General features: G+C 42.0%; 1 protein-coding gene across 1 annotated transcript in view; it reads left to right on the top strand.

Moving 5' to 3' along the window:
• Positions 1-27,914, top strand: part of agtpbp1 (ATP/GTP binding carboxypeptidase 1) — a 156,075-nt gene that overhangs the window by 38,877 nt on the left and 89,284 nt on the right. The window contains exon 4 of the mRNA XM_084332840.1: positions 5,473-5,526. Within this exon, the coding sequence (XP_084188966.1) occupies positions 5,473-5,526 (54 nt within the window). The remainder of the gene's footprint in view (positions 1-5,472; positions 5,527-27,914) is intronic.

Here is a 27,914-nt window from a genome sequence, read left to right as displayed (position 1 = left end):
TTAACAGATTGCAGAATGGGTACAGTACGGCTCAATACACACAATTGTTAAGGATGTGCAGACCTGAGAAAGACGTTTGTCTTGTTTACATCAGGGTCCCCCATTGTGTGTGTGTGTGTCCCAACCGACCCCACTTCTATGTTTCAATAAATTATTTGCATTTAAAACTATTAACGCTGACTCATTCCTTCAGTCCACTCAAAATTATGCTAATATTCCTTATGTTGTTTATGATATTAATTGAAAATAGCATATGAGAGTATCATAGTAATAATAACACATGGCGATATACTAAATGACAGCCAAACATGGCACTGCAACTAAATAACACAAATACAATAGGCACATTTGTGACTGTTACAAATATAACACGTTTTATACTTGTGCTACAAGATTTTGGCCTGTGCTACAAAACTATCAACCTCTGTAGCACCAGTGCTATGTGCAAAAAAAGTTAACGTACAGCCCTGGTCTGGTGAAAAGATTCGACAGGCTGATTCCTTGTGTACCGGAGGGGACATGTGATGCAAGGCTTCTATCCTCCCTACGACCGACCAGTGGGAGGCATAGTCGAGCAACGTTCAAGACAGGGGAGGGGAGAATTGGAAATACGAAATTGGGATGGGAGAAAAATAGAAAATAAGGAGAAAAAGTGGAAAAATAAAAAGGAATAACGAGGATGCAAAGCATGTTAGACCATTGGAACCCTTGCTCACAGAGTTTTCGTTGCACATAGAAACAGCGTGACTCGCGAGATTAGTTTTTACAGAGCTGATCCACGCTGCTCTGTCTATTATGAAATGACAATTGCACGTTGACACGCCCACTACGCAAAACTATTACTCTCATACTGTGCTCCTAAATAATTTTTCCACTTTGCACAAATCTATTTTTAGCAGCAAATGCTTGCACTGTAGAGCCCTGCCCAATGGCCATCCAGACCTCTGTCAAAGTCCCCCAGCAGGTTGGATGCATGTTCCATATTCATTAGGTCCAGATATTCCCCAAATGAAGAGTCCACAGAGAAGCATGCTGGCTTTTCACGCTTGTTCCTTCCAATTCATGACAATTAGCCTTTTGACAGACAGGCAGACCAAAGTCCACAGCTGACAGTAGCTCCAAAGCACCTGTCTTTAGACATGGTATGCATGTAATGGGGTATACAGGGAAACATAGAAACTTTCAATTTCCACATTAGTGTATCTCTAACAGCTTTCATCCAAATCTTTTCAAATTTGCTGTGCACATTCATGACCCCAAGAGGAAGAATCCTATTGATGTTGGTGACCCCATGACCTTTCTTGCCAAATGTTCAATATTACCAGATTTTTTGTAATACTGTGTAAAAGTGTGACAGTGTAATTGTGTGATAGTGTAATAGTGTACTAGTGCAACGGTGTAATAGTGCAGGGCTGTACGCTAAGCTTTTTCACTAGGGGCACAGAATATTTTTTAGGGGCAATTTTTTAAATAACAATTTTACCTTTATAGTGCAAACAAATATGTTCCTCCTGCCTCATTACTGTGGTCCTTTTATTTAACATTTAAGTGCTTTTGTTTTCAGGTTTGTATCTTTTATAATGAACCAACTGAGAGTGTGTAAATCACTAATAGAACAAAAACAACAAACTGTGTGTGTGCGTGCTTGTAGTGCTCCTTGAATGAGATCATCACAACACACACACCATTGCATTAATCAGGAGGACAAGAAACGGCATACCTTTGTTTCATAATGAAAAGTGCTTTATAAATAAAATGAATTATTATTATTGTAAATAACCCCATGAAAGGTTTATTATTTTTATGGGTAATTACCTGCTTTATATTTGTGATTTTACTGGTTTCAGGGTGTGCCTAAAGTGATCAATGTGTTGGGCCGTTTATAGAGATCTATGCCAATTCATGTTTATGTATATCCGGGACTTTTTTTTTATAAGAATTGAGAGGCCTACTACGGTATTTGTATATGTGACCTTTATTTTGAAAACCGTGTTGCGACGCAACCTTGTTTAAGTTTGCGCTTTTGACAGTGAAATGTTCTGTTCAACTTAGCTCGAAGGAAAGACTCTAATCAAAAAGGTTTAATTGACCCGTATGAGGCTCTTACGGTAGGACTTTTATTGTTTATAGAAGAGGAATGTAATACTATGCAAAATGAGAAATAAACAGTGATTTTACCAGCAGTAAGTTGCAAGCCACTTTCATACGGGGAACCGTGACAATTATTAGTATTATCTTATTTGCATATTGTCTCATTATTAGATAGAAAGATAGGTTGATACTTTATTGATCCCCGGAGGGAAATTTAAGTAGACAGTATTTAAGTATTGAAAAACGTCCTAATAGTGGGCTACTCACCTAATGCATGGCTGACATTAAGACGTTTCTGTGTCCTTGTCAATCATCACTGCCAGATCCGACTTAACTTCATCGGCTCCGTTCTTCTTGCAGAGCAAAATTAGCGGCTTAAATTTATTGAAAGGAAGTTCTTCTTTGGCGATGCAATAGGCCACATTCAGTTTCGTTTTGATTGTTCGCTAGGAATTATGGGATTTGGTGTTGGATGTATGGACTCTACGCAGACGGGGACATGGTATTTAATCGCACGATAGACTACAACTACCAAGTAGAATAGCGTGGCCCAGATTCACATCACACACGCAAATATTATTTTCACACACAGGCTATCGGACGGGGGCTACGCAGTCGATTCATTCATCGCCGACAGATTTTTTCATAGCACCGCGACATTATGTCACACTGTACAGCCCTGGTTGTAGGCTAATGTTTTACTATTTTTTATCCAATTCGTATGGATACATTTAGGAGTGAAATGCGAATGAAGGGTTGAAATCACTACTCGCAAGGTTGCCCCCAAATATTATTTTCCACTTGCACGGGCCATTTAAAGGAAAACTCCAACATTTTGGGAAATTAGCTTATTTAACATCTTCCCTGGAGTTAGACAAGAGGATACATACCTTTTTTGTCTCTGTGCGTGCATTTAGCTTTGGGAACAGTCGCTCCGTTAGCGTAGCTTAGCATCATCACTGGAAGTGGGGGAGATCCGGAGCCTGCCGTTCCCTTACACTGTATACAGTCACGAAATACACTCCAAATACAACTCCAAAACGTTCATGTAAACATGTTGTGACCTGTGTATTCACCACGTGGAGAAATAAATTTTTTTTTGAATTAGACAATTACGTTTTATAAGCAAATATACTCAGAACTATTTTTTGCCTAACCACTCCTCTGGGCGCAGTGATTTCAGTGCTACCTGCTAACGTCGAGGGGGGCGGGCACTGAGACTGCCGGTGTCTGGCCAGTGTTTACATTTTCATTTCATTCAAAGCATCCGAACCGATTGAATTGAAGCTATCGCTACCTGCTCGCTCTGATATCTCAACTTTATAATCATGGTACATTACTGTTTTGTAAATGGTTGTGATAATCTACAAGGTAGGCCAGGTGATCCCTTTTCTTTTCATAGAATTCCAGAACACCGGCAGTCTCAGTGCCCGCCCCCCTCGACTTTAGCAGGTAGCACTGAAATCACTGCGCCCAGAGGAGTGGTTAGGCAAAAAATAGTTCCGAGTATATTTGCTTATAAAACGTAATTGTCTAATTCAATAATTTTTTATTTCTCCACATGGTGAATACACAGGTCACAACATGTTTACATGAACGTTTTGTAGTTTTATTTGTTGTGTATTTCGTGACTGTATACAGTATAAGGGAACGTCAGGCTCCGGATCTCCCCCACTTCCAGTGATGAAGCTCCGGATCTCCCCCACTTCCAGTGATGAAGCTAAGCTACGCTAACGGAGCGACTGTTCCCAAAGCTAAATGCACGCACAGAGACAAAAAAGGTATGTATCTTCTTGTCTAACTCCAGGGAAGATGTTAAATAAGCTAATTTCCCAAAATGTGGGAGTTTTCCTTTAAAGGGGCAATTTGTGATAACCTCGTCACACTGTACAGCCCTGTAGTGTGTAGTGTTGTAATAGTCTGCATTTGTTAAAAATTGTAGGTATGTTTGTTTGCTCTGTGTGGGAGAGAGAGAAGAAACGTGTGGCTGCCGTCTGGTGGAGATTTGCACTCAGGGGAGCTCACTATTCTAGTTCCCTAGCGACCCCTGAGGCCGCCTTCACCAGACGTGCTGCAAGTTGGCAAATGCCAACGCAAGCATTGCAGACACACTTTCACACATGTAAACACAGACGCACAAATACGTCATACAGTAATACTATAAACACCCCCACAGACACACTTCCATGTACACATACAACGCAACACACACACACACATTCATGTGCATAAACGCAAAAATGTAGACACACCTTCACACATATAAACAGATGCGCTGATACACACACACTACATACTACAAACATCCTCACAGACACACTTACATATACATATACGAAGCACACACTGTGAAAAAAAAAATGTTTCACAGGAAATGCACTGTATTATTTTACAGATTACCTTTGTTTTTCTACTTTAAGTGTAAATACCATAAAAATACAGTAAATTACCTTTTATCAAAATATTAACCATTAAAGGTTGTAATCTGGGGGCGCTCCAGTAGCACACCATGTACCGCGCTGCGTCGCGGATTGGCCGACCCAAGTTCGATTCCCGGACCCGCCGTTATTTGCCGAATGTCTTCCCCTGCTCTCTTTCCCGTTTCACCCTCACTGCATCCGTCGATCATGTCTGACCAGGAAAAGCAATAAACACTAAAAAAAAGAAAAAGTTGTAATCTGTAAATGTATTTGATTTTACTGTAATTTGACAGTAAGTATTTGGCATTGATGCCAGACATTTACAGTTTTCTTGCAGATTTCTTTCTTACAGTGCACCTAACCCTCACGCTGCACACTCACGCACACACCCATGACAACCAGGTGCTCAAAAAGTGCTAGAATTCACAAGACAAGTCGTTGGCTGTGGCTGTTCTTAGTCCTTGCCAGATGGGTCAGTGAGGCTGGGCAGATTCCCTGCAGGCTTTCAGGTTATTTACGGTGCCGCCAGCAGGCTGTGGACAACAGGGAGCACAGAGGAAAGCAGTGAACAGCACCGCGTGTTTACAATGCAAGAAGTGCTGCTTATGTCTTTGTGTCAGTTTGAGATCAATCTGTTTGTGATGATGACACTCCCACATATAAGCCTCTGTACCGCATGGGAGGCACTGCATCCTTTCTGATCCCTTCATACTGTACCTAAAGAGAGCGCAAACCTGGGCGTGCAGAGGGAGAGAGAGACAGGTGTGTGTGTCTGCTGGTGAGGAAGAGAGAGACGGGTCTGTGTGTGTCTGCTGGTGAGGGAGAGAGACAGGTGAATGAATGAATGAATGAAAAACTTTATTTAACAGATTGCAGAATGGGTACAATACAGTACGGCTCAATACATACAATTGTTAAGGGGATGCAGACCTGATAAAGACGTTTGTCTTGTTTCCATCAGGGTCCCCCAGGTCTGTGTGTGCTCTGCTGATGAGGGAGAGAGACAGAGAGACAGGTATGTGTGTTTCTGCTGGTGAGCGAGAGAGAGAGACAGGTCTGTGTGTGCTGGTGAGGGAGAGAGACAGGTATGTGTGTTTCTGCTGGTGAGAGAGAGAGAGAAAGAGACGGGTCTGTGTGTGCCTGCTGGTGAGAGAGAGAGAGAGAGACAGGTATGTGTGTTTCTGCTGGTGAGAGAGAGAAAGAGACGGGTCTGTGTGTGCCTGCTGGTGAGAGAGAGAGAGAGAGAGAGACAGGTCTGTGTGTTTCTGCTGGTGAGGGAGAGAGAGACAGGTCTGTGTGTCTGCTGTTGAGGGAGAGAGAGACAGGTCTGTGTGTGTCTGCTGTTGAGGGAGAGAGAGACAGGTCTGTGTGTGTCTGCTGTTGAGGGAGAGAGGCAAGGGTAGGCTGGTTTGTGTGTCTGCGTGTGCGTCCGTGCGTGATAGTAACTTTGGACTTTGATCTGCTCCGTGATGTCATGTTGATGCACAGCTCACAGCTGTGAAAATCACATGGTCATGTGCCTATGACAGCCTACTGGATTTTACATGATACATTGAAACATCCTTGATATGTTTCCAAACAGAGTGAATGTTGACATTTGCACACTGCACGTGTTGCACTGTCTGTGGGATAGGCAACAGTGTAAAATAATGAGGCCGTCATCATCATATACCTGGTCCAACAGAAAGGATTGGGTATAGAAAACGTGACCATGGCAGTATCTAGTATTAACATGGTTAAGTTCCATGGGTGAAATAAAGCAATTTTATATGTAAAAGTTCAAAACAAAGGTGAGTCCACAAAATAATCTTCTGTTGATTTTGCATGGCATCTTGGTTCTCTTATTTCTAGCCTTTTGGACATAATTGTTCACATTGACAAACACTGATTACACTTTTCCAAGCTGTGTAGATTCACACATGGGAATTAGAGTTCTGGCATTAGCTTTGGGTGACCAAAGAGTGTTGTGTGCATGCCTGTAGGATCAGATAGTCCATTATGTTTGTACCCGTTGTTGCAATACAAAAGAGGTGCAAGCGAGTGGGCTAAACTGGGCTTGTGTCGAGACAGACATGATCAGTCACAGCTAACCTTGGATCACAGACAGAAGAGGGCGAGAGTGGACAGTGAGACCCCGATTCTCTGTCTATTTCTCAGCTATATGATGGCGAGTCATCAGGAAGAGAGCATAATAGACACGTTATTTTGCTCTCTTCCTTCTATTGACATGTATGACATGTCTGGACATACAAACGTCAAGAAGGCAGGTGCCCATAACATAGCACTGAATTATTGATACTGACATGCACTCATTGGCATGATTTATTCATATCCAAATATTTTGTTATGGGGGGGGGGGGGGGGGGTGTCGGGAGAACCCAAGAGCAGAACACAAGGCACAGGAGAATGAGGCGGTTTAGGGTATTTAATGTGAAAACCCAGAGAATGACAAAGAAGGCAGGTAGTGAATTGCTGGAGTGCGAGAGAAGACATGCGGGTGACGTGTGTCCAATGCGGTCCCGGGATAGTGCAGGCTGGTGAGGTCCATAGGTGGGGGTGCAGGCCGGAGGTGTGAGATCCTACACACAGGAGAACAAGGGTAAATTTTTACGCAGAGTACTGAGCACACAGATATCACAAGGAGTAACACAGTAATTGTGTATCAGGTACCTAGAGGTCCAGAGAAGGGTCCTACTACCAAGGCAGGTGAAAACAACACTCGGACCAGGAGTGGCAGGGGTGCAGGCCTCCTACGCTGGCTGCGTGAATATTAAAGGCAACCAACTTGTGTTCAGCTTTTCTCTGATTGGCCACGCCGCTAGCCCGCCCCCTTTTGCCGCGAGCACAAGCGCAGGAACCTTCAAGTTCCCTGGTGCAAAATAAATCTGGTAGTTGGTTTATGACGTTAATTAATAATAAACACTGTTAGGACTCTTAATAATAAACACTGTTAGGACTATCTGACTCTTACTAATAAACACTGTTATAGGACTATAAACACTGTGCGGACTATCTGACTCTTAATAATAAACACTGTTAGGACTATCGATTCACGCGTCACTACTGTAACTAGAAACTCTGCTGGGTGTCACTGTACATCAGTGTGGAACTGTACGCTGTAACGTTATATGTTATTTCGCCCGTGGAGGCTGCTGAAGCGCCAGCGGGGCGACGCGGTGGTTTGTCCCCGGCTTCCGTGCGCCGCCCGCGGCTTGACTCGGTCCAGCTCCAGCAGCAGCAGCGGCCGTTCCTCCGTTGTAGAAATCCTTCAATGACAGCGCTCTCATATTTTGCGAATGCATAAACTATATCTTAAATTATGGCTATGTGTCTAATATGGCTGTCGCTTATCAATGACTTCGCGACAGCCATATTAGACACATCGCCATAATTTAAGATATAGTTTATGCATTCGCAAATATGAGAGCTCTGTCATTGAAGTGGGTGGTGGCAGCGTTACTAACAGTAGCGATTTTTATTGTTTTGTCATGACCAAACATAATCCCAACATAGATAGGAGGTGTACTGTATGTCAAATGTCGGTCATGTGGTGGAAGAGTTTAGTACAGTCACACAACAGAACACCAGTGTTTCTAGTAGATATGTTTATTGATATAAATAAACACCTCTGTCTGAACTGGTTCGACCACCAAATGATCCCAGCTCACTCTCTGCCGCGTCTGCCGCGTCTCTCAGCGGATAAGGGCGTGTGCTAGGGCGGTCACGTGGCCGTGTGGCCAATCAGAGAAACGCTGAACGAAAAGCTGAACACAAGTTGGTTGCCTTTAATATTCACGCATCATGGCTCCGTGATGACGTGAGGGTACAGGTGTGTAGGCCAGGTAGGCAGCGTGATGGTGAGGTGGGAACAGGAAGAGACCCATATACTGTAAGGCCGTGGAGACCTGCTGACAGACAGGGGAGAGAAAGGCCCTGGCTGTGGCTGTAACATATTTTCAATTAATAGAACAAACATTTATTTGAACACATACACACACCAGAGTTTCCCTTTTTGGTGCTGGTCCATGTGTGCTGGAAGATTTCAATGTCCCGGACAAATGGGGGGAACATTTGGATAACAGGTACATGTAGAGTTGTAACATTTCTTATTGAAAAGTAGGTTACTGATGGTTATGCATTATATTCCAAATGAAACAAGTCCCGTCAATAGATGCATAGTGCATCCTCAAAGCCGGAGTGTCAGACTAGCTTAGCCACGGGGTGCCCCGGTGGCGCATCACGTATATACGCTCAGCGTAACCGCAGCGTCCTGGGTTCAAATCCGGCCCAGGACATGTGCTGCATGTCCTCCCCATCTCTCTCTCTCCCAATTTCCAAACTGTCCTATCCACAATAAAGCAGAAAATGCTATAAAAAATATCTTAAAAAAAAGACTAGCTTAGCCATAATGTTATTGACGGAAGCCTCAGATAGACTGTTTCCTGTGCTGTTGAGTCAAGTTAAATAAATGGAGAGACCCTACAATATATGTACGTTTCAGTTTATAATTTTTTTTTGTGTAAGTGAATGTTCAAGGATTCTCTCTGCAGACGGGGATCAAGCAGGCTACCTTGGCCAGTTTGGCCCACTTCAGTAACTTCGTTTGTTACCATTAACACGTTGGGTTCCACGCCTCTTCCGGGAAACGGCTATGCTCATGCCACCCATTAAACCAATGTAGTCCGTCACCTTGTTTGTAGAGCTATAACTATATATTCTATATTATAGCTATGGATACAATACTATAGTCATTTGACACTGGGTTTCTTCCAGTCAAGATGCAAAAAAGAAAAAAAATGTCCATCTATATGTGGGATATAGTGGATATCCTGAAGAACGTACTCAGTCAACCGAGATCCAGACACATGGTAGTTAGAGGAAATAGCTGAGGCTCTCGCCCAGGTGATCAGCTGAAATCGCTCAGGTAGAAGACTGAATGTTGTCGGGAGGAGCCCTATATAGTGAAAAGGGGGAGGGGGGGCCCCATTTGATAGGTCAAGTGAGTGGGGGGGGGGGGGAACACAGGATAGGGAACAAAGGAGAGGGGAGGGGGATGTTATATGATAGTTAGGGGTCCCTCACAATATATTATTCCACACATTTGTTCCCGTTTTATACCGTGGTGAATATGAGTGTTATTTCGGAATGATCCGGGCCAATTCCTGAGAGGCTGGTTATAAGCCGCAATGTGTATTATACCAAATCCATTCGCGTTTTGTCCCTACACACGCTACAGTTAAAAAATCAAATGCATATGATCGGTATTATGTTCCATCATGAATGCATGAAAGGGTGGGGGGGGTCGTTTTTCGATGCTTTGATCGTCACCAACAAGAATACGTTATGGAGTAGCGTTACACACATACGCTCGGATCGCAATGAAAACATTATTGGATCAACGCAAGATTGATCATATATAGCCCTTACCTTGACTAGGATGTACCCCGAAAAGAATATTCCAATGATCTGATCGCCATTCCAAGTATTGATGTCCATCGTTCCGCCAACATAATCAATCCGAGCATTAGAACCGCTACACTTGTCTGACTTAGAAAAGTACGCCCGGACCTATATAACAACGCACAGCCAAAGACTCAACATTTCAAATGGTGCTCGATACCGCTGCCTGGTAGGATGCGGCCGGTACTGCACCTTCAGATGCATTTTGCAGGCAACACACAGCTCCCTGAGATTGAATAGGGTATTAAAATCGAAAAAAAGGAAAAACAACCCAGAAACGAGAATCTTCGTTTATGGCACTGAACGGTTGGGGCCCAGAAACGAGAATTCTTGTGAACGGCACTGAATGTGTTAAATATGTGGTTATTTCATGTAATTGAACATTCTTGGAGTCTACATGGTTCTCATTCCAAACAATCAAATTCTGTATCTTACTAAGGACCTTTGGTTTCATTGATATTGCTGTGGATAACAGGATATTAATAATGCTTTTTCCCTAGTACCCAAACAAAGGACCCCTTGACCACAAATCACCACCTAGAGACAAAGACCTCAAGTGTATCATAGTTTTTCTGCCCAAATAAGGGAGGCTGACTACCTGTTTACCGCGGCTAGGGGGAAATTAATGGGCTATTAAAAGATTACTTTTCTTTTTATTTAAAAAAAAAATCTTTTTATTAAACAAGTCACAGAGATTTGCCTTTCTGTGGTTCACACAAGGTCTTCACCTTGAATGAGTTGGGATCATGTTCTTGAATAAACCACAGTTCTTGATGTGAGATGCCCAACCCTCAGGCATCTGCATCCAGCCCTTCTTAGAATACATAGACGTTCATCGGGGTTACATCCAAATGGTCCAAATGGGATCTTCTGGGATCCTATGACTGATATTGAACACACATTGCCAGTAACATTAAGCCTTTCACTGCTGCACTGCCAAATGGTTAACCCTTTCACTGCCACACAACAAAGGGTTAACCCTTTCACTACCACACTACTGCTTGACCTTACTCCTAAAACCCACCTCACCCATGCCCATTTTGACATCCTAGGATGGCTTATATTAGACGACAGAGTACAGCAGCTTGCAATGGGCCTGGTCTACAAGATACACTACGCCACTAAGATACCCATGTACAATACATGTCGAAATATTTCCCAAAGGTCAGTGAATTCCACGACCACAACACCAGAGGGAGTTCCACAAATCATGTTTAACCCAGATTCGGCTCAAACAAGGGACTAAACACGTTTTGCAATTATGCCACAACAATGTGGAACGCCCTACCCACAGCCATAAATAATGTGAATCCCTACCCACCTTCAAAACCGCCCTCAAAGAGCAATTCGAAACTGGCCCCCGTAAATGTCCAGACCGGTTAACCGTCTGTAGTGTGATAGTAAAGGGTTAACCTTCTGTAGTGTGGTAGTGAAAGGGTTAAAAGATTTCTTCAACAGTACTACTGGTACAACAGTATATCTGACATATTGACACGATCTATGTGTTGATTTTTAAAGCTCCTGTCCTATACTGTACACTACTACCCTGGTTTAGACTTTATTGATTGGACCCAAGACAATTTGAGACATTTTGTGCTGGATTCCCTGTCGGAAAGAAATTCTGTTTTGGGAATACTCCTAAAAATAGAGACAAAAATAGAGGATGAGAGTTAAGTGCATGTTGCTTGATGGTACATATTGCAGTGCAACACGTGGTTCTAGAGATTCCTATTGGTTGGCTATGTTGATACTCCGGCAAGTTCTTGAGACGATAAAGTAGTCAAGATTCAAGAGATTTATTCATCATATACATACACGAGACATGTAGTGAAATGAAGGTGGCCATGCCCGCCTTGATTGTGCAAAAATATAATAATAAAATAGAATAGATAATAAAATAGACATGATAAAAAGTAGGGGTGGGACGATACATCGATCCAGATCGATACATCGATGTAATTATCAACAATCGAATCGGATCGATGCGATGTAATAAGATCGATTCATATCGATACTCTTATTTTGAAAATCCTGTGGCGAGTCTCATATCCGCCCAAGAACAACAGCAGTAGCTCCGTGTGTGTAGATGTTACAGCATAGCATTCTCCCTTTCTGTGTGTGTGTGTGTGTGTGTGCGCGCGTCTTTGGAAAGACCAGATGAGGTCAGAGGAGTTTGATGTTTAAATGTTATTTAAACATAAACAATATAATACATAATAAATGTAGGCCTATACATGATCATGCAACATCAACAAATTGTTGTAGGAACGGTTTGGGAGAGGGAGGTTGTGAGTTTTGAGTTCCAAAAAATTTAGCTTAAAGTTTAAAGCTCAATATATAAAAACGTGGCACTTTACAGTGAACAGGAGGTCTATTTGTATTAAAAACAATAGATTGATTTTCCTTTAAATGTCTGGAAGAGCTCAAAAATACAAATGTCAAATGATATTTTCATTACCTTTTTTTTGTTGATCTAAATGTTACTGATTGTGTTAAATGGGCATATGATATCATCTCATATCGATCGCAGGCACCTGAATCTAATCGTATCGTATTGTATCGTGAGAGACTTTGTGATATCGGCAAATATCGTATCGTTGTCCAAAGAATCAATATCGTATCGATGAAACTGGTGATTCCCACCCCTAATAAAAAGTAATACGAATAAAATACAATACACTGCTAAGCTTTAAGAATAAGGTAATGAGAGTACTATACAATAATATACAGTTGTGTTTTTTAAAGTGACCTTTTTTGTAGTGTGTTTGTGTGTGAGAGAGTGCAAGTGAGGATGTGTGGTGTGCCTGTGGGTGGAGAGATCAGTGTTCAGTGTTCTGATGGCCTGGGGGAAGAAGTCTCTCTGTTCTTGCTGCATGTATGCAGAGGCGCTTGCCTGACCGCAGCAGCTTGAACAGGCTATATTGTTGGGTAGACTAGGCAGAATTTCAGAAAATGTGCTTGTATAAAGTGCTGAAGGCATTTCGTGTTTATTTTAGGTACACAACATTTCTAGGGGTATTAAGGGGTGCTGAATCCAAATATGCTGTATACCAAGCTCAAAAATGTCAAATAAGGCCTCAAAATTGAGAAATCCAACATGGCCGCCAGCACCAGGCCCTCTCTCCACAAAAACAGGTGCTAAACCCACAGTTTTTATTCTACTGACATGAAACTTTGCACAGAACATCTGCACCTATGGAGGAAGAAAGTAGGAATATAGCTGGGGTGCAACCATGAGTAACAGGGTGTTTTTGACTGTCTAACTGTAATCTTTGTATAGGTGAGGATAAAAAAAATGACATTTCTTCAGTGTTTGCAGGAATACTACAGCAATTTGGTAATACCTGTACAGTGTTGGACACCAACATTAGAATCCCCCAAGTCTTAGCTTTCTTCAGGTACCAAGTTTATGAAAGTAGCTCTTATAAATCTGGATATATAAGCATTTTTAATGTAAGCATGCTGTTTTAGGCGAATTTTCTAAAAATAAATGGTGGGGCTTAATGAGTTAAGGATGACTACCCAAGGTACAAACCTGAATTAAATGTGCTTTTGTAAGTTTTCTTACATACATCAACAAGGACGTAGTCACACCGGAGATTCAAGAATCCATACTTGGCGCAGAACACCTTGGACAGGCACAACTGAACATGTTTGTGGACAAACGTTTGTGTGAACCTCCAGATAGTGACCAGCACCTGAACCTGAAATCACCCATTCGAAAGAACAAAGCCAAGACATTTGCCTCTTTGTATGAAGTTGTGCAACTTTCCAAGAACAAGCAAAACACCATCAAAGTGGACAGGCAGATTCTACAAATGCTCATCACAGCTTACAGAGCAGGTCGTAAGGTAGACCTTGACAATATCCTCCAGCATGAGTTCATGCCCATCCCGCCATCTCTGGCCACAACTATCGGGAGTCTACATTCCACCAACAAGTCTGTGTTAGCAAATAATACTGACGAAACAAGTTAAAACCCCTGCAGATCTTACCCTTCAGGGACCTAGCTGCCTGGTCATTGATGGCCAAGCTCTGGTAATGGCACTCGGAAAGCCACCCGACACTACAACATTTGGTGACTATGCCAACAAGTTCACTGACACCGTGTTGAAGATGGGAGCAAAATACCAGAGGGTAGATGTCGTCTTTGACAGATACCATGACCAATCCATCAAAACAGGCACAATCTGAGAAAAGTGCTGCCAAACGTCTACCAGCATGTGACTTGTTCTACCAGAGGCGGGAATATTTTAGACCATTGCTACTCGCAATTTAAGAGCGGGTACAAATCACATGCTGCCAGTCCTTTCGGCAAGTCAGATCACGACACCATCTTTCTTGTACCGCAGTATAAACAAAGTCTCAAGCGCATTCCTGTAGTATCGCGAGAGGTGAAGCGCTGGACGGTGGCGTCGGAGGAGACGCTCCAAGCGGCACTAGAATGTACAGACTCAATAATTCCGCGATAACACAGATAATATTAATGACTACACGGAAACAGTGCTGGACTTTGTTTGTACTTTGGTAGAAGAAACAATCCCCTCTACCACAATTAGAGTTTACCCAAACCAAAAGCCCTGGGTAGACAAATCCGTCCGTGAGGCTCTGAAAGCGCGCACCTCAGCATACAATGCCAGGCTTGTGACAGGCAACATGAATGACCACAAGGTGGCGAGATACAATGTTAGGAGGACAGTAATAGAAGCAAAAAGGCGCTACAGGGATAAAATTGAACTTCAATATGAACAGGCTGACTCTAGAGCTATGTGGCAGGGCCTCAGAACGATGACAGATTACAAAGGCACCTCCCTCAAACTGAACAGTGACATCCAACTGGCAAATGATCTCAATACCTTCTATGCGAGGTTTGAGGCTGGGAATAACAGCACCAGCCTACAAACCACTGCAATGGAGGGGGGGGGCACTGCTGATGGAGACTCAGTGTTCAGGGTAACAGAACATGAGGTGAGGAGGACCTTTAAGAAAGTGAATATCAGGAAGGCAGCAGGACCGGACGGTATCCTCAGCCGCGTCCTAAAAGTCTGTGCCGACCAACTGGCCCCGGTATTCACTGACATATTTAACCTGTCCTTAGAACAGGCTGTCATCCCCTCCTGTCTGAAGAAGTCCACCATTATCCCTGTACCCAAAAAATCCAAGCCTCAACGACTACCGCCCTGTAGCTCTCACCTCCATAGCCATGAAGTGCTTTGAGAAGCTAGTGAAGGGCTACATCTGTTCCTCCCTCCCCATCAACCTGGACCCCCTGCAATTTGCATACCGCCCCAACAGGTCCACGGAGGACGCCATAGCCCATGTGCTGCACACAGCAGCATCACACCTGGACAAGAGGCAGGGGAACTATGTGAGAATGCTATTGATCGACTACAGCTCAGCATTCAATACCATAATCCCCTCCAAACTCATAGCCAAGCTCAGGGACCTGGGCTTGAACTATGACCTCTGCCAGTGGGTCTTGGACTTCCTGACGGGCAGACCCCAGGTGGTGAGAGCAGGCAACTGCACGTCCTCATCCATCACTCTCAACATAGGGGCCCCCCAGGGCTGTGTCCTGAGTCCCCTCCTCCACTCCCTGTACACACATGACTGTGTGGCACAGCGGAACAACAACACAATCATCAAATTTCCTGACGACACAGTAGTGGTGGGCCTGATCTCTGCAAACGACGAGAGGGCCTACCTGGAAGAGGTTAAGGTTCTAGCGGGATGGTGTCAAGAGAACAGCCTCTCCCTGAACGTCAGCAAAACAAAGGAGATGATTGTGGACTTTAGGAGGTCGGGGGTCAGGGACTACAGCCCCCTCAGCATCGACGGGGCACCGGTTGAGAGAGTGAACAGTTTTAAGTACCTCGGAATCCACATATCCGAGGACTTGACATGGACCACACACATTGACAGTGTTATCAAGAAGGCACGACAACGCCTCTACTTCCTTAGGCGCTTAAGGAAGTTCAGCGTGAGTCAGAAGATCCTCAAGAACTTCTACTCATGCACAATAGAGAGCATCTTGACCGGCAATATCACCTCCTGGTTTGGGAATAGCACTGCACAAGACCGCAGCAGACTACAGAGAGTGGCCCGTTCAGCCGAACGCACAATTGAAGGTGGGCTTCCCACTCTCCAAGACATTTACAACAAGCGGTGCATGGGCAAGGCTAAGAGAATAATCAAAGACTCCAGCCACTCAAACAACTGCCTCTTTGAACTGCTGCTGTCAGGCAAGCGATACCGGAGTCTCATGGAGAGCACAGAGAGACTCAGAAGGAGCTTCTATCCCCAGGCCATCAGGATGCTCAATGAATGAACAATGAACAATAAGCAAACCATCAACACACCCACAGCGCACATACACTCACTTAAATAAACAACACACTGTAGCACCCACTTTACCACTTTAGACACACTTTACACTTTATATTTATATTTATATTATTGGTAAGGAAATTGCACATCATTCTCATTCCTTATTGCACCTCACCACTACAAGGCGGCACCACAAGCTAAGCTATACCTCACCATTTGTGTACCAGCTGTACATACTGTATATATAGATACACTGAACAATTTTGTTGTTTACACTTGTTTACGTACTTGACTTCTTATTTTATACTTATTATACTTATTTCATACTATCTTGTTATTATCTAGCACACTCTCAGGAGAAACACAGAAAGAAACATTTCATGCAATGTATTCTGTATGCTGTATGACAACACTAATAAAGAAACTTGAACATTCACTTATATTGATATAGTAAAATAATATTTTTATTTTATTATATTAGAATCTATTCAGGAAAAGTGGCATTGGATGAATCATGCAACTGCAAGACACCTGTGACACCTGCCTGAATACGATTGATGACTGACAATAAATTACTGTACCTAAGCTACTACGCATATTAATGACTATCTAATTTGCATAAATGGCATGTTGATAAAAAATTCAAGAGAAAATAGTTTGATGAATAAATCCATGACCTGGGATCATCCTGCTTTTCTTTCTTATTTGGTTGATGAGTTATGCATCAATAACGACCAGTTTCTGCTATAAATATGAGTTTCACGCAACATTTTTACAACTGATCTAAAATTAGGATATGATTTTAAATTCATCATGTATGCAAACATATAAAAACACATTTCATTCATGTTTCTACCTTGTTTAGTCAAAAAGATATGCACTTAAATAGATTTCAGCCTGGCGCTGGCGGCCATGTTGGATTTCTCAATTTTGAGGCCTTATTTGAAAATGTTGAGCTTGGTATACAACATATTTGGATTCAGCACCCCTTAATACCCCTAGAAATGTTGTGTACCAAAAATAAACACGAAATGCCTTCAGGGGTATGATTTTCTGAAAATTGACCCTGTCTAGGGGTGGTGAGGGTCCTTGTTATACTGGACAACCAACAATTCATTCATGATTGATGGGTGCAGTGGAACCGTTGCTGTCTGTGACCCATTCCGTTCATGATATATATATCAGCTGTTCCATTCCCCTACTCTCTGTTGACCGACGCTCCTGGCCTGCAACTGGAGGTGTGGAGAAGGGAATCGAGGGGAGAAACTATGCCCCTTTTCACAGAAATTATCCACCCCAGGACTGGGTTTGGCTGGACTGTCTGGTCTGTAGCTCTGTGTCTGTCTCTGTGGTGTGCTCTGACGTCGGTATGAGGGAACAAGGACTGGAGTGCGCAATACAAGAAGAGGGAGGTGTAGAGGGGTGGGCAGTATAACGAGAGATTGGACTCGCATAGCTGGCGAGCTACGCGCTGCCATTAAAATATAATAAACTTGTTTGTGGTAAAAGACAAGTTGGCCCAATATTGGCTAATAAAAAAACATGCGAATAGTGCAACGTAAACCTCAATGTAAACAAGTGCATGCTTTCTGAAATGTAGGTGCAGCAGTGCTTATGTGGGAGCTCCCATTCCCGATGCAATAATAAATTATTCAAATATTATCTGTCTTTATTGAGCTTATTGCAATAACGTTATACCCAAAACGTAATACCTATTGTCAATCAAAAAAGTCACAGTTACCATTTGTAATAAATTACTCAGTCCCCTCAGTCTGCACTGTTTGGGTCAATGTGTTTGTTAGCACAACTCAGTTTAGTTAAGCAGAATTCAGCAATGTCCGTCCATATCAAAACATTAATAATTAACATTACATTACCTCCACTTTGTCTGCACTGCAGCAGCTCTCTCCACTCATTGAACGGCAGATTTCTTGAGTTAAAAGTATTTTGGTCAACCAGGCTGGCTCGGGTATTAGGGTCCATTTAGCACAATAGCTAGCCACAACTTAAGCGCTTCAGTCCGTATCAATTAGGGATGTCCCGATCCGATCACGTGATCAGGGGCCGATCACATGATTTTCAGAAGATCGGGATCAAAAAATTAAAAAAAAATCGGGATTTCTTTTTTTTTTTTACTTTTTTTTTTATTCAACAAACATGACCATGTCCACATCTTAAACTCATAGTGAGGCCTTAGTTTTGGTTTTAAATTGCATATTATCATTCATTTATTTATTGTCACAGAGCAGAAGAATTTTGCCAAAACAAACGCATTTTTTGCATTATACATCAAATGATTTATGTCAAGGATGAGGGACATCCACTAGTTGCAGAACTTGCAGTCACCTGATTTTTACAGACGATGGCGCCATTGCTCTCATGAAGCAGCAGGTTGGAGGCGGAGTTTTTAGATTACTCCGGTTGCAATGCCTCGCTTGAATGAAGTTAACTTTTCACCTGGATAACGTCAACATTCAGGGTGAATGTAATGTGAGAAATTGGGATGGGAAAAAAATATATATATAATATATATATATATATATTTAAATAATTTTTTTTTTATTGGATCGGGAAAGATCGGTATCGGTAGATACTCAAAATCACATGATCGGGATCGGATCGGGAGCAAAAAAATGTGATCGGGACATCCCTAGTATCAATAGTTTATGAACGTTATGTGAAGTACCGGTATGCAACATGTTGACATAATTTGGGAATGTACTGTACAAACATGAACCATTGTTTTTATCTTTTAAATGACGCTAAGGTAGCTGTATTCCAACGCAACAAGTGTTACTCCAGTCCTCATTTGTTTTCTGGTTCACACACATACACACATCTCGTGAATCCAGCTGCATCGCAAGGTAAACCACGCCTCAAGGGATTTCAGAACGAGACTTATTTTTTCTTTTTGTGCTAGATTTCTGTTTCAATGGCAAAATCAACCACATTTAGTGGATGTACATTACTTGGTAATAGGGGTGTAACGGTACGTGTATTCGTCCCGCGAATTTACGGTACGGCCGTCACGGTGCGGTACGCGCACCCATACGACGAATACGCCCCACAGCGCACACACACAAGTCCCACATGCATGCACTCGCAGGTTCCGTGCGAGAACAGCGCGCGGCACACCGAGTCCCCGACTTCAGTTCAGACTGAGCGGCGAAAGTGCACGGAGGAGAAAGGCACATTTACATTGGAACAGCTGCAGGGTCATTACAGTTTTCTTTCGTTTTCTTGTTCCCCAATAACGTTTACCAAATGAAACCAATGGAAAGAAACACACACGCGTCGCCGACACACACACACGCGCCAACAAACACATCAACATTCTCCCCCGCTGGACTCACAGGCACAATCAAATAAAAAAAATAAACATACTTTTCCGGACAGATCATCTGAGCTCCACTGTGTTTAAAATAAATCCAAATAATCCTCTGCCATTGTTGTAATATGTCATCTGTTCTCTAGTATTCAGTCTTGTCGTGAAGTTAAATTCTCTCTAGAAGGGAAACTGAAACTTAGCCAGGATAAGTTGTTAAAGGGGCACTAGGCAAGTGGATGCCTGAACACAGAATGACACCAGTATCACTGACTACCACGGCATGCCTATATAAAATTATTCTATTTAATAATAATAATAATTATAATAATTATCATAAATATAATATATAAATAAATAAAAAAAGATAAAAAAAAAGTATATTAATAATAATAATAAAAAAAAAAAAAAAAGTCTGTTGCACCGAACTCGTACCGAACCGTGACCCCAATACAAAGGTACGTACCGAACCGTGCCTTCTGTGTACCGTTGCACCCCTACTTGGTAACCTATAAGAATAAGAGGGAATATTTTCACAGGACATTATGACCACTTGGAACCACTTGGAAGTAAAAGAGAAGAAAAACTCAGTCTCCTAAAGCATTTGTATTATTATTATAAGAAAAACGTATATACTGTGATATTATAGCGTTACCGTCCAAAATTCGAAATATACTGTGATATACATTTTAGGCCATTACCCCCCACCCCTAGTAGAGTATAGTGTTGAAGGGAATGGACGATAGGGATTGTCAGTAAATGTAGACAACTCTCCCCCTCTCTGTCTGCATGTCACTCCTACTTCTCTCTATCTCTCTATCTCTCTATCTCTCTATATCTCTATATCTCTCTCTCTCTCTCTCTCTCTCTCTCTCTCTCTCTCTCTCTCTCTCTCTCTCTCTCTCTCTGCTCAGTCACCCTCCTACCCTGTCCAATGCTGAATATGAGAAAGGGAGGAGGAGCAGTGAAAGAAAGAGGAGAGGCTAACCTACTTGTATACAGTTGCCAGTCCGCTATATAATATAGGAGGAGGTGTTCAGTGCACTACACTTTCAGCTTGTTACAGTAGTTACTTTACAAACTGGTTAAACAGGGTTAGTGTATCAGCACTTGTAGCCTCAGAGGGGCACAGAGATACTGAACTTGAAACCTGCCGTACAGCTGTTTTTGGGGGAGGCTTTATCTGTGTGGCAAAATGGACTATAGCTACACAAGGAGAGACAGTCAATCTGCGGTCCCCCCAGACTCGCCAGGTAAGGAACAGGAAAAATCTACTTCAAGAATTATTTCAAATATTTGGACTCCACAAGGTGCACTGGTTGCCTCCATAGTGACATAGACGTAGCAAATATTTGAAATAGGCCGCCTCATTTTATCCCGGATCTGCAAGGCCTGGGTCAGGGCCAGGGAATCTGGTAGCGTCCGATGCCAGGTTGTATGTGAAGCATAACACTGTAGCCTACAGACTCGCCATGTACTTGGCTGTCAACATCAGCCAGCTAGTAAGCAGTTTAGGAGTGATGATGAGTTGGGGTTACTGAGTGATACAGATCACCTGCTGCGGACTGGTTCATGCCTATAGCTGCGGCTTGTGCAATAATTAAAGCATTTTTTGACATAATGTTACTAGTACTGTACGTGTTTACAAATGCTCAGCATGCATATTTCATGTTCTGGGCATAGCTTTGGCTCAATGTTTCATTTCAGGCATAGAATACTTATAGGTGTCACTACTCTCCCCGCCACTGAGTGTTGAGGTGTGTGTGTGTGCGTGCAAAACTGGGCAGATGTCTATCGGCAACCATATCGACTGGTGATAGTGATTTTTTTTATTCATGGCATTGGTCCGATGTGAACAGAATCAAAATCAAATCAAATCAAATGTATTTGTAAAGCCCGCAAGCACATGTTAATGTCCCCATGGGCTGGACAAGTCTTCTTTAAACAAGTCAAGAAGAAACATCACAATAAATCAAGAACAAAAAAAAACATGAAATCCAAAACAGATGATGATTATTTCTCTGTCTAGCTGTCATTACGTTTTGTGTTTTTCTTTTATTGGCCACGCTAAGTTTGTTTGGGTTACTTGCATGTGACACAGCACAGGATTGTGAGTTAACGTTGTTTCAGTATACGTACAAAATTTGATTATCATAGAAATTTGCTTTATTTATACAGATCATATCGACATCAGTATTATCGGTTATCGGCCATAACAGAACATTTTATATCGGTTATCGATATGGGCCAAAATGTTTGATTGACTTTCTTTTTTCTTTTAAAATGTTTACTTTTTTTAATCATTTTTAAACATTTTATTGTGTGCTAGATTTCTCGACATCATTTTAAATGAGAGTTGAACTAAATAAAGATTTAATGAATGGATTGCGGAAATGTATTTTATTTTTTGGCTAATGTTTAACATAATTGTTGGTCCATATTGGCCAAAAAGGTGTCTTCTTTTCTCTCTCTCTCTCTCTCTCTCTCTCTCTCTCTCTCTCTCTCTCTCTCTCTCTCTCTCTCTCTGATTTTTGTTAACATGACTTTAAACTTGCAACGTCATAAATCAGCATGAGGGAGGACGCTATACATCTCCATATCCTCCAGCACCCCTACTGTATGTTCATCATATCAACACTGGTTGCACACACGCTAATGATGCCACGTGCACGCGCGCAGGGGTGCAGTCGTGCACACACGCGGTTACACGCCGTGTTACTAGATCACTGAGGCAGAAGTACGCACGATCGCGCACGGATGTGTACTCGCGTGTACGCGCACACAAAAATGCGCTCTATCCATTTGTTGTGTACCCGGCCACCCATAACAAAAGCGCGTCTTCAACCACGCCCCCGCCCGCAAATACAAACAGATATAAACAGATAATTTGACAACAGTATCATGTTCCTACCTCCAACGCCCGCGCCCCCCACAACAGAGACAGCTGTCCTGCCACTCCACAACAAGGCAAGTAACCGCATTTAAAACAGCTTTTCTTTTTTTCTAGTCTATAGGCCCTAATGTATTTGTCCAGATTGACTAAGGTACGCTATTTGCCTGTTTGTTTCTCTTGAAATAAATAATCGTGGCACTGGAAATAATCATGTTTTAATTCAATGTGATCACTGATTAATCTTGTACTGACAAAATGCAGATATATTCTTACAAAGAAATGTATTTGCCACGCAATCACATTGGAAGAATAATAATACAATCATTCAGTACATTGGAATACTGACAAAGCCATACTTGGTAATTTACTGTACAACTGGGTTAGGACATTTGTAGGGGCCAGTTTCGAATTGCAGTCTCCCGTAGTTGTTTTTTGAGTGTTTTTGAAAGTGGGTAGTGATTCACATTCCTTTACAGCTTTGGGTAGAGCGTTCCACATTGAATCCCTGATTCCCTGCCCCCTCATCAAGTTTGGTGTGAACGATGGGCTGTGTCTGTGATTGCCATGGAATGCCATTCCATCCATAGAGGCCATTAGTGACAGTGTCATTGTCTTTTAACCATATCTGTTGACAATATAATTTCTTTATATATTGAAGGCTACATCCTGCTACCTTTTTCAGCTTTGCTATTTATAAAAAAAAAAAAATCTGTTCTGTGCGCATGCACGTACCCGCGCGCGCACGGCGTGTTACCAGTTCCCATATTACCACTGCACCCCTGCTCCCGCGCATGCGCATAAATGTTCCCTCGCATAAGGACAGACTAAAGACGGTGCCTAATTGCCTCTACGAATGGAATGTAACACCTGACAACCGGCGTTATTGATATGCAAAGTAGCCAGGTGGGTACTGCGAGTTGGCGCATCAGACAGTGCAGCGCATTCCTGTGTGCACGCGCGTTCACATCCGTGCATGTGCGTGCACTAGGGATGGGTACCGAATTCTGTACTTTTGAGGCACCGAACCGAAACACGTCGGTACTACCGAGTATCGAATCAAGTGAGAACCCTAAATTTTTTTTTTTTTTTATAACTTTTTTCTTTTCATGTCAACGTTCACACGCACAATATATGCTTACCTAGGATTTGACTTGATTCAACAACAAAGCAGTCGGAGCAATGACAAGCCGAAAACTGTCGAAATTGTAGTTATTTGAAGTTTGGATTTTTTTTTTTTTACGACTGAGGTAGGTAAATTAAATTTCTTGAGACTAAAGTACCGAAAAAAGGTACCGTTGGGTACCGGTATCGATTCACAGGTACCGGTACCGGTATCGGTTCAAATGTGAAAGGTACCCATCCCTAGCGTGCACGCGCTTCTGCTCATAAAACTTTGGTTGCACGGAGTGCAACCCCGTCCCATGAGCAACACATCACTGGGCCCCAACCCAGCAGCTGTTCATCACACCACCAGACCCAACGGACGGACGGTATACGTGAGACCAGCACCAAGCAATACAATGTAGTTTGGGTCCCGTGATTTGAGCTTAGCTGGGTTCTTCATGCTGCAGACAAAGAGACTGTGATCATTTGTTTGCGTTCCATTGCTCTGTAAATGTCAGGTCGTATTGCTTAGCATTCTACGTGCGCAGGTCTATTTTTGTTGCAGGAGTTGAGTGACCCTTCTCATTTTGGTAGTGTGTGTTTGTGTGGGCTTGGGACAGTGCCAGCACATCCTATCCTGTCAGGTGGTCCTTCCCTCTTGTTGGAACAAGTTCAAAGAGGACAGGAATCTGTCAGATCCTAAAGCACAGGGTCTGGGTCAGAGGGGGTAGGACAGATGTGGGGCGGCGAGAGGGAGATGGGTTACACTGGGGCATTGCGGGTGCGGCGGGGGGGAGACCTCTTGGCCTCTCTAGCAGACAGTGCTGGGTTTACCTTTCATCGAGGAAGATGGATTTGACAGTGTCAGTTTCCATAAGCAGAGGAAGGCTCATGTTTTTAGGAACTGCTTTACTGGAGAATGCTCGTATCACTGTATGTCTGTCTTCCGGTACCGCTATAACAATTAACATTTAGTAATTTAGCTAACACTTGTATCCAAAGTGACTTACAAATTGTGTACAATAAGTCAGCAGGAGGGGTACACCTCTTGTGGCTAAGGCTAAGTGGCATTATTCGTCTAGTAGAGTGCATAGAAGTATAGACATAGTAGCGTAGTAGTATAGGCAATTAGGCATAGTAGCATAGTACATAGCAGATAGTATAGACATAGTAGCATAGTACATAATAGTAAAATAATGGTGTTTTTTATTTATTTATTTTTATTCAGATGATAGAAAAGTGTGTTTTCAGTCGACAGTAGGAAAATTGGCGATCTTTTAGCTGTTCTGACTGTGGTGGTACAATATAGTGGTACAAGGTCTCTGAGAACAAAATTAACTTTTTGACTTACCAGCCATTTGGCTGGTAGATTTTAAAAACTACCAGCCAGGCAGATTTTTTTACCAGCCAAAAATTATAAATAGCTTTTTAGTATATCGCCATGTGTTATTATTACTATATAATACTCTCATATGCTATTTTCAATTAATATCATAAACAACATAAGGAATATTAGCATAATTGAGTGGACTGAAGGAATGAGTCAGCGTTAATAGTTTTAAATGCAAATAATTGATTGAAACATAGAAGTGGGGTCGGGACACACACACACACTGTTTCAACTCACCACCCCTGCATCATATTGTAGTCTAGTCTGTCTTCAAACTTCGGTAGCACTTTTTAATAACACCCTGTTATAATACATTTATAAGGTATTTGTAGATAATGAACTAATCATGAACAAACCATTTATATACATTCATAAATGATTATTAAATCATTTATAACTATATTTGTATAACATTTACAGATTAGTTCTACATTATTTATAACTCATTATCAACATTGTTTGTACTTGATTTGTTCATCATTAAATAATGTTGTTTAATGTGTAGTAACACATTTGTAGATGCTTTGAAAAATGGATATGAAAAAACGACTATAGTGTATCTCCATTTATTTTTCATGTTCAACAAATGATTTAAGACATTCATAAAACATTTATAAATCATTTGCAGATGCTATCGTGGGGGCCAATCTGAAGTGAAGCCTATTCATCATTAACAAATGTCTAATACAGATGTGGTGGGTGCTAACGTTACATTTGTTCGACACGACACACAAGAGTAATAATTATTTGTGTCGTGTCATCATCACTGAGCACACATTAGGAACACATGTAACGTTAGCGCCCACCACATCTACACGAACGTCTACACAACATAAGAGTTGTTTGTAGGTCGGAAATGATGGAATAGATTTACCAACAAAAAAAGGGGTTTAACCTGCCCATACCTTATTAAAAGCGAAAGTATAGACGCAGCACGGATAACTTGTGCTTCCATTCAAACAGACGGCAACACACGTGACGTCAAGTCTCGCTCGCGTGAGACTTCCTCTCTAGATACTCTACCTGGCCAGGGTACTCCTGGGTCCTAGTGCCCCCCCAGTTACACTGTCATGCACATGTATTTTATATGTTAATAAAATTGCATTTATCTTTAGTCCTAATTCTGTCACTGTTTGATGTCACAAAGAAGGGTGTATCCGAAAGCTGCCTACAACAGTTGTAACATGTGATGAAAAAGTAAACAAATAATTAACTGTATTAGACATTTGTTAATGATGAATAGGCTTCACTTCAGATTGGCCCCCACGATAGCATCTGCAAATGATTTATAAATGTTTTATGAATGTCTTAACAAATCATTTGTTGAACATGAAAAATAAATGGAGATATACTATAGTCGTTTTTTCATATCCATTTTTCAAAGCATCTACAAATGTGTTACTACACATTAAACAACATTATTTAATGATGAACAAATCAAGTACAAACAATGTTGATAATGAGTTATAAATAATGTAGAACTCTAATCTGTAAATGTTATACAAATATAGTTATAAATGATTTAATAATCATTTATGAACGTATATAAATGGTTTGTTCATGATTAGTTCATTATCTACAAATACCTTATAAATGTATTATAACGGGGTGTTATTATAAAGTGCTACCCAAACTTCCACTCCTCTCGAAACTTTCTTTTTCGTCTGAGAAAGGCGCGGTGGGTTTTCTTTTTAGTGGCAGGCTTACTCCTTCCATATGGTTCCACTTCCACATATTTGTAATTGTAACCCATTTAATAATAATAATATTTACATTTATATATTTAATTACTGCATATATATATATATTTATAGGGATGAATGAATGAATGAAAACTTTATTTAACAGATTGCAGAATGGGTACAATACAGTACGGCTCAATACATACAATTGTTAAGGGGATGCAGACCTGAGAAAGACGTTTGTCTTGTTTCCATCAGGGTCCCCCATTTTCAATTCATATAGACATTTATGACATACATAACATACATGACATTTATGGCATAGGGACATATAGGTATTTAGTACTGATACATTTGTGACATAGGCGGTATTCAAATATACAGTACTGTTACCCCTAGATCCTGACAGAGTATATACATATGATGGGGAGGGGACTGTACATTAGGAGGGGGTGGGTGGGTGGGAGGGGAATATACATACGGCGGGGAGGGAATATATACATGCGGTGGGGAGGAGACTGTCTATTAGGAGGTGGTGGGGGTTTTGGGCATTTACGGTGGCCAGTTTCGAATTGCAGCCTCCCGTAGGTGCTCTTTAAGGGCGGTTTTGAATGTGGGCAGGGATTCACATTCCTTTACAGCTTTGGGTAGGGCGTTCCACATTGTTGTGGCATAATTGCGAAACGTGTTTAGTCCCTTGTTTGAGCCGAATCTGGGTTTAACATGATTTGTTGAGCTTCCTCTGGTGTAGTGGTTGTGGTATTCACTGACCTTTGGGAAGTATTTTGACATGTACATGGGCACCCCGGTCGTATAGTGTATCTTGTAGACCAGGCCCATTGCAAGTTGCTGTACTCTGTCGTCTACTCTAAGCCATCCTAGGTTGGCAAAGTGGGCAGGGGTGAGGTGGGTTCTGGGGTTCAGGTCAAGTAGTAGTCTGACCAGTTTGTTTTGTGATGTTTGTAATTTTGTTTTAAGCGCCTTTGAGGTGCTTTGGTACCATGAGGTGCACGCATAGTCATAGTACCCTTGAATGAGTGCTCCTGCCAGAGTCCTCAGGGTATTCTTGTTTACCAGAGAGGAGATCCGGTACAAGAATCTAGTTCGTTGGTTGACTTTTTTTATTACATTGGATGCCATTTTGTCACAGGAAAGATTTGCCTCTAGGATGGAACCCAGGTAGGTAATTTCGTCTTTCCTTGTGACAATATTGTCACCCACT

Source organism: Notolepis coatsorum, assembly GCF_963971535.1.
Source record: "Notolepis coatsorum genome assembly, chromosome: 1".
In the NCBI taxonomy this organism is placed as follows: domain Eukaryota; kingdom Metazoa; phylum Chordata; class Actinopteri; order Aulopiformes; family Paralepididae; genus Notolepis; species Notolepis coatsorum.
The sequence above is the reverse complement of the archived record's forward strand: the minus strand, read 5'-3'. Positions and strand labels throughout refer to the sequence as shown.